A 12241-nucleotide genomic window follows, 5' to 3' on the forward strand; every position below is an offset into this window, starting at 1 on the left:
TTTCTGTCATTGGAAAAATCATTCACAACCTGGGCGTTCATTTAGTCTTCACACTGGCTACTTCTGTCTGGAGTTTGGGTACTTCCCCTTACCTTGCTGCTGACGGCACAGCCAGCAACCGTGCAAGCTTTTAGCTGGTATGAGTATTCCTGAAATGGTTCAATTCCCTTTGAATCAGAGAAGCTCAGTGATGTTCCCTGAAAGCATTCAATCCCATTTCGGAGAAGAATGTAGTAAATAATAGGACCTAAAAGAAACAGAGAAATGCCCAGATTGGAGTGTCATGTCCTTTTAGCTATTGGCAAACAACTTACGTGTCTTAGGGTTCTGAGGAAATGGTATAATATAGCATTACTTACTTTTAATGTCCTATTATGTGCTACGTTCAAGCAGTTCTTAATGATAGGCACTCTTATTGAAGAGAGGGATTCTGGACACAGATAATTAAAGAATCATTTATGTTTATTTCCCCTCTCTATCAAACAAAATTACTTTCAATATTAAAACCATTTTGCCTTTCCATAACAGTCTGCTTGTTCGAAAGCAGCTCAGATATATTGGAAGGTTCCAGAAAACAATTGGGGGCCTAAACATTCGTGAGGCCTGTTTTACAAAATGAAGGATTAGTAAGTAGGCACACACCTAATGTTCCTTTTACCAGAAAATAATTTTAATGGTTAATATTGTATATCTATAATCTAGAATTTGCTCAAGCCGGAGATCTTGAATATATCTTTGATACTTTCCTCTTATTCCCCTGTATAGAGTTGACAATAATTCCTCTTATTCCTGTGCATTTGGTTGACACCAAGTCCTGGCATGCATGCCAATTATATGTAGATCACACTAATTTCAACTTCCTTATGGATTTACAGGATTTTCCTATTTCAATTTTAAAAATAGCTTAATACCATTTGATTGTATAGGTTTCTTCCAATTTAAGATTATCACATCTTCAAGATTATCCATTTTGGTCCATCTAGGGGGACTCACTCCTTCAGGCACATCTTCTTTTGTCCTGGCTCTAATGGCTTTGCTGAATCCTCGCCCATAGCGATTCCATGCAGAAATCCTATACTCATATGTCATATAAGGCTCCAGGTTCACATCTGGAAAGGGAGGATTGAACAGCGAAATTTTTAAAACATTTTTAATTTTTTTGACCATCATATTTAAAATGAATATTGAAACTTTTAAATACTAAAAAATATATGCTTAGTGCTCTACATCATTAAAAATGATTTATCTTAATGTGCATAATCATAAAAACATTTTATCATGTTTATTGGATGCAAAAATATGGAATTCCACAGAACAGATGTCACCTTTTCTGGGATAACAAGAATGACCTAAAGTACTAGACTAATGCACATTAGATGTTAATACTTCACAAGTGTGTGCACCCTTTACTTCTGTATGGGGCAGGTTCACCAATATTCTTTTATAGTTTGATATTATAAATTTTACCAATTCTTACCTTGTTCATATTACACTATATTAGTATATAAATTATAAGGTAGTCATTATGAGATACAGGACTTGAAACTTTGGTTTATCACGGTTAGTGGATATAAATGAGTGCACAATGCACTATAGACATCCTTCCCTCTTTCACTGGATCAGAACTGAAACCCAAACCCAAAACAACCATCTAATTAAAAGAACAAAACCAAACTGTTGAGTGTTCTGAACTGGCAACAATTTTATTAGGTAATCATCCATGTGACTCAATGACATCCCAAAGGTCTTTCTTCAGTTTTAAGATTTAGTAACTTCAGAAGCACAAATGCTACAAATTAAACAAACAAACAAACTGGAGAAAATTGGCTAAATCTGTTTTCCACTTATTTCATTTTGTGAAATTTGATTATGTTTGTATGTTTTTTTGTGTGGGGGATTCTGGATGACTTTTCTCACGTGGATGATCAGAAGAAGAGGTCCTCCTCCTTAGCTGCCTGGCCACCTGCTCTATCCTCACTGGATGTGGGGTTGAGTCTGAGTCCATCCATGTGGGTCTTTTGACCAGATGTTGCTTGCATGTATCTCTTTATCATAAACCCTGATCTGCCTACTTTACAGAAATAATATGAAAAAAAAGTGCAAGAAGTTATGTGACACAAAGTCATAAAATGTAAGCTGATATAAAATATATAATGGCTTATCTTCTGTCTTCATTTTCCCTGGTAAGGGGGCATCTGCCACTTGTGACCCGTGAGGACCACCAGTGGGCGCCCTGATCTCCCTTCTGTCCTGGTCAGAGGCCTCCTGGTTAGGGTCTAATTTTCCCAGTTTTCTCTGCAGCTTGGGGCAGTCACGTGACTCAGATCTCACTACTGGAAGAAGCATGGAAGTGATCTGAGCAACCTGTGCCTCTCTTCCTAAGAGGAAACCACTTGCCTTCCACGGACATTCTTCTCCCCTTTTGATGGGCTGGAAGCATGATGTTGTGGTGATGTAGGCTACACTGTGGGAAGGAGGGCAACACTGGAAATGTGATGAGTCATCGACTGGAATAAATTTGGATTCCTGAATGACCTGTGGGGCTACCCAGCTACCCAGACCATCCACCTGCCCACCAACGGTCACTGTATTTTTGAATCGACTGGCTCTAGCAGATTGAACTGCTTGGTGCTAATAACTGTTATTTCATCCCCTTCAGGCCCACATCACCAGTTCTAATTTCAGTTGCAGTAGCTCATCGTGCTGTGTTCCTTGTTCTTTCCTCTATGGCATTTCATTCTTTTTACTCTCTCATCTCTTATTCTCATTTCTTTGTTTTCTTGTGAGGCCCGGTCTTTCAAAGATGCTCCTAGCCCCTGAAAGAATTCTTTTTTGCTTTACACACAAGGAAGCATCGTTGAAATTTTGCCTTCCCTCAATAATCTCTCTCATTTCTGAGTTCTTTTTTCTTTGCCAGAATTTCCAACTTTTTTAAAAAAAGAAAAAAAAAAACACTACTCTTTTTATCTCGAAATCATTCTGTGTGTTATGTGGGGCTAGTCTTGATTATTACAGAGGGTTTGGCTTTTTGGGGAGTATGCTCGTTCTAGTTTTACTTGTTAATAGCTTAAATATCCCATACATACTTGTCTGCAATCATTTCTTCAGCTGACAGAGTAATTCTTCAAAAATGCATATATAGGGTTGTGTCATTGTATTGCTAAAAAACCTTTGATATCCACTCATTGCTGCATAAAGACAATCTGCTTAGCGTGGCAAAAAAAACCTTCATCAGCTGACCCTGCTGTCCCTCCTCTCCTGCACTGTGCTATATTCATATCAAGGTGTTTGTTTTTCACACCTACTGGGCTTTCGTGCACTTCCTGTGCTTTCCACATGTTACCCTCTCTGCCTGGCTTCCCTTCCCTTCATCTGATATGTTTCTCCTTGCCCTTCAGTCCCCAGCTCAGGCACGATATCCTTCATGAAGTCTTTCCTAAACTCTTTGGTCTGGGTTAGGTGTCCTTGCAATGCTCTTCAAGAACACCCTGTACTTACTTCTATCACAGTTCTTACACAGCCATCATTTCTCACATCTCAGTGTACTTGCCTTTGGTCCCTGTCTGTTCATATGGGCTTCAAATCCCCGATGGGAATTCTTATTTATTTGCTTTCATAGCTTGTGGTTCCAGTGTAGTGACCGGTTATTAGTAAAAAATTAAGAGATATTTTTTGATAAATGAAATGATTGTATGAATGAATTTTGGAGAGCCCTGGTGTTTTTTAGCTTATAATTGTGAATTTATTTTTTTTTAAGATTTTACTTATTTATTTATTCGTGAAAGACACAGGAAGAGGCAGAGACATAGGCAGAAGGAAAAGCAGATTCCTGTGGCGGGCCTGATGTGGGACTCGATCCCAGGACCCTGGGATCATGACCTGAGCCAAAGGCAGATGCTCAACCACTGAGCCACTCAGGTGCCCTGTAATTGTAAATTTCTAAGAAAGATTGACTTTTTAGTCCAAATTGGTCTCAGTGGAACTGTTTTAGCATGACTTAAATGCTTCATTTTCTTCAGGGAAAAGAAACTTGCTATTTTTCATCTTCCATTTATAGTATTTGGTAGGCAAAGCAATCTGAAATATTTATGTTTAAATAGGTATAAACATCTATGCTCTTCTGGAGAGGGCTATTACAAATATGTCTTAGGGGATCTTCAAAATCTTGACTTTGATTTCAAAAGGCAGATAAAAGGAGGGAACTCTCTGAGATCAAACCCACTAATTTGGAAATGAGGGTCCTTAAATCTATAACTAGGAATGGAAGGAAATTGGAAAGTTCAAGGCATTGTCCTCTATCCTGAGGACTTTCCTAATGAAATACATTCTAATAAGTGTCTTTTTGTTTGTTTACAGTATATTAGTCCAAAAATGAAGTAAAGTAGAGAAAGGGCATCTTGCTCAACCAGATATTTCAATCTAGCAGGAGAGATGGAACAAGCACCCAAATGCAGGTGACAACATGGTAGAAATGAATGTCATAGGGCTGGGTTTGAGAAGCCTGCACTGAGGACAGGAATTTGACCTACACTCTGAGAATGATGGAGAGGGAGATTTCAGGTAGAAGGAACAGCTTGAGGGAGGTTTGGAGCACTCAGAAAGGAGGTCCTACACCACACAGAGTCTCCTAAATCTGCTGGTCTCGAAGGTGACATGATTTAAATCTGACATCTTACCTCAGGAAGTTACTTTTATAGATATGACCCACAGTTTCTTCATCTGTTAAATGACCATAATCGCTTTGTGGGTAAATTAAGATCAGGTTTTAAAGCATGTAGCACATCACTGGAACTTTATCTTTAGTCCTGCTTTCCCTCCTTAATCTACTCCCCCCATCCCAGTATTTTGCCTTAGTTTTTTGCAACCCCGAGGCTTGCCATTATCCCCACCATCGGTTAAGTAAGGCAGAATGGCAAGTCATGATGGAACAGAACAGTTTCTTGTTTATTTAACCTTAGCTTGCTCGAATTATGTCACTTAAATGTATTCTATTTGACTCTAGATGATAGATGATATATATGCACACACATACGCACACACACACACTTAATTTTTCAAAAGGCAGAAACAAATTCTGTAGGGACTTAAGTAAATGGACAAATAATAAAAATTTAATAGAGGGCAGAACTATTTTGGAGATGATTTTAAACTTTACAGTGTTTTGCACTCAGCTTAGCCAAGTCTGAGAACCACTATGTTGGAGGAACTCAGTAGGGCCAAGATGGAGCCCGAAAATTAATATTTTCATAACTGTGAAGGTCATCGTTCCCAAGATGATGATCATTTAGAGGCAACACCAGAGCGCAGTGTCCAGACCCAGACCTAAGATCAGGAAAGGGATACTACTTTAAGCTCCTCCTCAGAATAATGCTGCCAGGTCTTACTGGTGATCAGAGAGGTTTCTTCCTCTTTTCTGTCTACAAGCACAGCAACATTCATTCATTGCATATATTGAAAGCCTGTATTCGTAGAAAGAAATTTGGGCTCACTGGCAATTAATTGGATATACCATAAAAGGACATATAGGTTATTTCCCTGTTCTTTGTTTTCTATGTTTACTTTGAAATAGCATGTATCTTTGTTTTAAGTTAGACCTTACAATTTTTTTTAACTAACTTTGAGCAGATCTGAAGTGTGCCTTTAATTACCTCATAACTAGCTGACCCATAGTAGTATGATGAAATTAATTGATATTAGGTCAAGGAAGGGAACAATGTCAGAATGAAACTAATCTGCATTTTCCACAGCTGGTTCACTAATCCGACTAAGCCATGGACAGGTGCCTCAGTTTCTGTTACCTGTGAAGGAGAATGTGTTTACACTTCCCGTGTGAACAGTCTCTTCAGCATATGAGCATATTTCTTCTGCTGATTCCTTGCCTGTAGAAATGTGAGGTCCTCTGATCATAGTGCAAATGTGGCTGGTAAAGTTGAAGTCACACCTGCCGCAATATGCCGTGGCTTCCAGAGATGCTGGGCAGAGAGTCCCGCACTCTCTGGTTTCCTGAGTGGTAGAGGTAAGGAGATAAGGAAAAGGAAATTTTAAAATTACATTTGGATAGGGGTGCCTGGTGCCTCAGTTGGTTGAGCCTCGGACTCTTGGTTTTGCCTCAGATCATAATCTCCTGGGTCATGATCTCATGAGTCTCGTGAGTCTCATGGATCTCATTGTTAGATCCAGCCCCACTTGAGGCTCCGTGCTCAGTGGGGAGTCAGTCTGCTTGAGATTCTCACTCTCTGCCTTTTCCCCTTATACATGTGAGCTCTTTTTCCCTCTCTAAAAAAAATAAACATATCTTTTAAAAAATTACATTTAGACATATGTGGGGCAGGTTTTCACAAGATGCAAATGAAATTTTCTTCTACTTAGTTCATGAAAAAATGTCTCAAGATTCATGAAAAGGAATGAAGGTGGTGTGTATACTAGAAAGAGCAGCTTTGGTGTGGATGACACAGATTTGGATTCAGAGTCCAGTTTTGCAACTTCCTACTTCTGTGACCTTGAGCAAGTCGCTTACACTCCCAAAGCCTTAGCATCTTCTGTGAGAAAATGGAAATTACATTTACCACCCAGGTTTGTTATGTGAATCAAATGAGATAACGCCTGTAAATGCCTTACACTTAGATATGCTGTAAGTAAGAGCAGGAGTCATTATTTTATTTTTGTTACTTGACACATTCCTAATGGAGCTTTAGAGAAAAGAATGTGATATTTGAAAATCTGTACATTTGTGCTCTGGGGAAAATTGGACTGCTAAGAAATATTCCTTGTCCAAGTTTTAGAAAATCTAAGTATTTCATGAATTCTCAATATAGTTATTATTATTTACATTTATAAAACTTTTTTCTGATGAATCTTTAGACTTTTGATAGTTATTGGTAAGTACAATTGTGTTCTAATTTCAGAAAATGAAATTCTTCATCATCCCAGATTACAGGAGATATAAATAAGGCAACATTTTTATAATGCCAAGCTTTCCTTTACATAGATGGCTTATTTATTTATTTATTTATTTATTTATTTATTTATTTATTTATGAGAAAGAGAGAGCACATGTGAGGGAAAGAGCAGAGGGGGAGGTGGGAAAAGAATCTCAAGCTGACTCTGTGCTGAGTGGGGAGCCTAATGAGGAGGTCGATCTCACAACTCTGAGATCATGACCTGAGCCGAAACTGAGAGTTGGACATTAAACTGACTGAGTCACCCAGGCACTCCATGTGGCATGATATATTTTAAATAATTTTTTGCTATTTAAAATTGATCTACATTCAATCTCTCTTACCTCATATAAATTACTCTCCCAAAGGCTGTCAAAATGAAGCTGCTTCAGAAAACTATGGTAGGATTTCCCTTTGAGTATAGTGACTTGAACACCTGCATTTAGCTCCATTTCCTCTTGAAGCCCCACCAAATGACAGCAAAAGAATGTAGAAAGTCCAAGGAAATAGAAAATAAACTAACACCCACAGGACAGCTCAAACAGTTTCGGAAGTTGGGAAGGAGATGAAAGTGGCAGAGACAGTACTGTGTGCCTAGTAATGTCCATTGTTTTTTCTCCCAAGGAATACTAGATTTGCAGGTCCAGCTCAGTAGGGAAAGCCACATGACTAGAAATGTTCATGTGCTTGCTTTACAGAGAGGATATATTTTATATCCAGGTAAACCCATACATGTATAATCATCCATTCTCTCCTCTTTTCCTTTGCAATCTGAGGGCGTTATGTAAAGCCCCACAAGATGTAAGGGGATTTGGCTCCTGCAACATTCCTTGGAGGACAGCTGCCTAACTCACATTGGATTATAATGTGAATGATTTTTTTTAACTTTTGTTCTATTGACCCATTCCATACGTGAGTGCATTTGTTTTTATTTTGGCATAGTTTAGCATGTCCTAGGTAAAACATAAATTGGGACTTTAAAGCTAGAGATTGTCTTAAGAACAATAGAACCCTAAAACACATGGCATTGGCTTAATGGTTAGGTGGGCTATGGCAAAGAAATATGTACTAGGGTGTGGAGAGTTGGGGAACACTGTTATGCTGTGGCTAACTATTTGATAAAATTATGACCTGGGATAACTGTCAAAGTAGGGCAAAACTGTCATAGTAGTGTGTGCGACTGAGCTCACAGTCATAGGGGAAGAGGTCATAATCTAGAACATTAGTAGTAGGTTTGGTTGTTATTCCTAGCTGCATTTTGGTAAAGTGTTACAAAATGGGATAGGCTTAGAAAAGATTTGGTGAAATAAAAGAAATAGAGTCCAGTGGAAGATATAAGCCAGGAGCCAGTGGGAAAACCAAATACAAGTCTGCATATTGCACAGTGAGAATCCCAGTCCCCTTTCCCACTGATTCCTTGTATGCTGTCAGCCAGGCATATATCTTATTCCAATCTAGAATGGATTATTAAGGATAATTAGTTAAGCATAGTTGCTAAGGATTCTTGGTAATGTGACTTCCTGACAAAAAGCTACTCTGCCACATGATTATGCTACTGTGAGCTCCCTACTTATAGATGTCTATGCACAGTGAGCTTTCATTTGGCTTCCAATGGAAAGAATATGTTTAAAACATAGTAAAAAGAACTGAGAGGGAGCAGAAACAAAGCAAGGAAAGAAGAAAACTAAAACAGTACCAAACAAATGAGTCAATTCAAGGAATAAAGCAAACAAACAATAAATAACAACAACAATGGTTCAGTATTTCTAGAATGATAAGAAAGATATCCCATGAATGGAACAAGAGTAGGATGCCATGAATAAATAACAGTCAGGAAAAAATAAAGAACCCTGAAAGACTACAACCAGCTAGCTAATTAACTAAATAATATGATAGATTAAAAAAAATCAACCAATAGAAAGGTTGAAAGGTGAAGATAAGGCAATATCTGATCATGTTAAAAAAGATGAAGAGTTAACTAATCAATAGTCAAGAAATAAAAAGAAAAAAAAAAGATTGAAAGATTGGCTTAGGAAGTCTAACACCCAACTAATCAGTAAAAATAGAGATATAAAAAGAGAGAAAATTATCAAAGAAATAATAAAAGAACATTCCCCAGAACTGAAGCTCATGAGACTTCACATTGAAAAAGTCCACAAAAAGTGAATAATAATCATTGAATAATAATCATGAATAATAATAATAATAATAATGTAGTTCACATAGAGGCACAATGTCATGAAATTTTGGAAAAACAGAATAAAGATAATGTTTTAAAAACATTCATGGGAAAAATAACACATGGATACCTGGCAAAAAACAAGAATTAGAAGAGCAATGGAAGTTTAAAAATACAGAAATTATGGCAAAATCCTGAGTGGAAATAATTTTTAACCTTGAATTGTATACCTTGTCAAGCATCAATCTAGTAGGAGCCTAGAAAAATGATAATTTCAAACATCAAGCTCCCCCCAAATTTACCTTTCATGCACATACACCCAAAATGATATTTCTCCAAGAGAAGGCAAGAAAAGGGGACCTTTGGAATGAGAATATAGAGACACCAACACAGGAGAGAAGTAGAAGGAATTCTGAAACCCACATTTAGGGAAGACTTACAGGGGAGAAATCCCACAGTAGTCCAGTCCTGACTGGAGCAGGATACAGAAGTCTCCAGGAAAGAGGTCTTCAGGAAACAAAATACAATCTAGAGACTGAACTTTATCTGCAACACACTACTGGATTCAGCATTCAGAAATGTTGTCCTAATCATAATAAACACGAATTATCAATATGACTCTTCACTGACCTTCACTGAGCCAAGTGAAGTCAACCTAAAAGATCATGTAACTATCCTGAACGTTGTCCTTGAATAATGGAAGCCATATCTTCCTGAAACCAAAATGAGATGCCTGGGAAACAGATGTGAGTGAGTAGTAATGAAACAAATAGTTGTAAGCAGTAGCGTCATTTTCGAAACTAACAGGTTTCCTCATTTTTCAAATACGAGTGCCCTTTTAAAAGTTTTCTACATAGAATCTTCTTAACTAGTCATTTTAAAGACATGTCTTTGCAACTACAACAGCTTATTAAGACTGTGTATTTCAGGGATCCCTGGGTGGCGCAGCGGTTTGGCGCCTGCCTTTGGCCCAGGGCGCGATCCTGGAGACCCGGGATCGAATCCCACGTCGGGCTCCCGGTGCATGGAGCCTGCTTCTCCCTCTGCCTGTGTCTCTGCCTCTCTCTCTCTCACTGTGTGCCTATCATAAATAAATTAAAAAAAAAATTAAAAAAAAAAAAAAGACTGTGTATTTCAGAAAAAATTTCTCAGGTCAAACTTCTGAAGACAATGGCCTGGAATAAATGTAAACTTTGGGAGCAGAGTGTTGGATAGATTTCTTTCATAGAACTGGCTATCTAAAGTTGTGTATAGGTCGGACCAATTTCTAAAAAAAAAAAAAATTGCAGGTGAACAACTATTTTTGATGGGTATTTTGTATGATTATTCACTTCATAAAGTACTTAGTCTTTCTAACAACGTTATGAATGGTCTTAATAGTAATTGTTGTAAAGTGCTTGCTGGGACCTTGGCAATCTCAAGAGTTACTTTATTTACTTTATATCCCGAAGTATATGGTGTCCACATGATGACTGTATAGTTACATCAGTCCGCAAGAGCCCCTGCAGTGTCTGGGACCCAAATACTCATTTGCAGTCATCTCCTAGTGGCAAATTACTCAGAACACAGTAGGGTGTTTCGTTTTTAAATGCCCACACTCTGTTCCTTAAAGTGGTAGTTTTCTGGAGTCCTGGGTCAAGTTTAATGCTAATAAAACATGACATGTCTGTCCGTGAAGCATCTCAACATACAAACAAATGGTACACTCATAGGCCTATGCACTTTTATGGGTGGCAGGCATTTGCTGATCGTCCAGTGTCTCAAGGAATAAAATATAGGCAAAGGTGAATTTGCTGGATCTAAAGCTTCTATCAAAGGAAAGTGTTTGATTATGGTTTGGGGCCCAGAGGGAAAAAGACCGAATTTCTCTCTGTTTCCTTCCACAGCACCCATGGACATAGACCGGTACCACGTAGAGGTCCCAGACCACAAGTGTTGGCTCTTTCAGCACAGAGACTGAAAGTCCTGTCCTATCTGAAGTGCTGGGAAAAGCTTCCTGAGAACAGCTAATCATTATTAATTCCTTTAGAATTCATTGCAATAACATCAATCACAGCGAACTCATTTGGTATTAATATGGATGTAATGTGAAAATGAATAATGCACACAGGAGTTTTTATATTCCTATTTTAGAAAAATAGTTATGAACAATGTATTTCTCTTTCCATTGTCAAATCAGCACCTCTGAGAGGTTTTCTATCAATTACCTTCATCATCATTCCAGTTGAAATCTTGTCAGAGCAAACATATTTCAAAGGATTATATCCAACTCCATTACAGCATTTCTGGCTCTTTGGAATAAGTTCAGTCTCACAGCATTTTACTGGCACTGGGTCATTCTTTTTAACATGTGCTTTAGACTCTCCACTGGAAGCTGAGCAGCATATGGTATCTGACATATTCACATAATCCTGCCCACAACAGAACATCCCTGCAACAATAAAATGTTATATATGAATATGAAATAAAAAAAAGGGAGAAAACGGAGACTGCTATAAAGTTTGGTATAAAAATGTCAGAGTCAGGCAGTTGCTGAAATGGTACAGTACCTAAGGTAGCATTTCCCTACCAAGGTGATTTAAATGTGCAATGAGGGGTCCTTCTTACCAAGAGCACCAGACACTAATTAGGTAAAGAACACACGAGAGGAAGCATTCTGAAATCATTCGATGGGGCCAGACTTCTCCCAGGCTCCATTAAAAAAAAAAAAAAAGGCCCTGATTTCCGTCATGAGAATTACCTGCCCATTTTGTGATGATAATAACACTGTGTTGGAGAAGAAAGGATAAAGTTCAGGGGATCAGAAGAAAGCTCTAGAAATTCTCAAAGGGAGAGAAGGTCACTGAAGCACCGTGGGATAATAAGAGCCTAGATGGAGTGTAAAGGTAGCAGCATCCTGGCACTGAGACCCTGGGGCAGGAGTCTTGTGAGTTTTGGCCCAGCTTGTGTCGAGGGTGCAAATATTTGCTTCTTGTGAATCCAACAGCAATGGTAACCAGTCTTTCTTTCTTCATGAGATAGGTTTGTTCAAAACCAGCTGAACTTGCTCACTAATCAGGCCACTATTTAATGAGTAGCACTGTGATCTGGACACATCCCTGGACATGGATAAGAGGCTGGAGGA

The 12241-nt window shown here is 38.3% G+C and overlaps 1 protein-coding gene across 1 annotated transcript in view; it reads right to left on the reverse strand.

Moving 5' to 3' along the window:
- Positions 1-12241, reverse strand: part of USH2A (usherin) — a 686658-nt gene that overhangs the window by 146519 nt on the left and 527898 nt on the right. The window contains 4 exon segments of the mRNA XM_025420646.3: positions 93-247; positions 912-1109; positions 5799-6003; positions 11325-11548. Of these exon segments, the coding sequence (XP_025276431.3) occupies positions 93-247; positions 912-1109; positions 5799-6003; positions 11325-11548 (782 nt within the window).

This window comes from Canis lupus, chromosome 38 (assembly GCF_003254725.2).
Source record: "Canis lupus dingo isolate Sandy chromosome 38, ASM325472v2, whole genome shotgun sequence".
NCBI classification, from domain to species: Eukaryota; Metazoa; Chordata; class Mammalia; order Carnivora; family Canidae; genus Canis; species Canis lupus.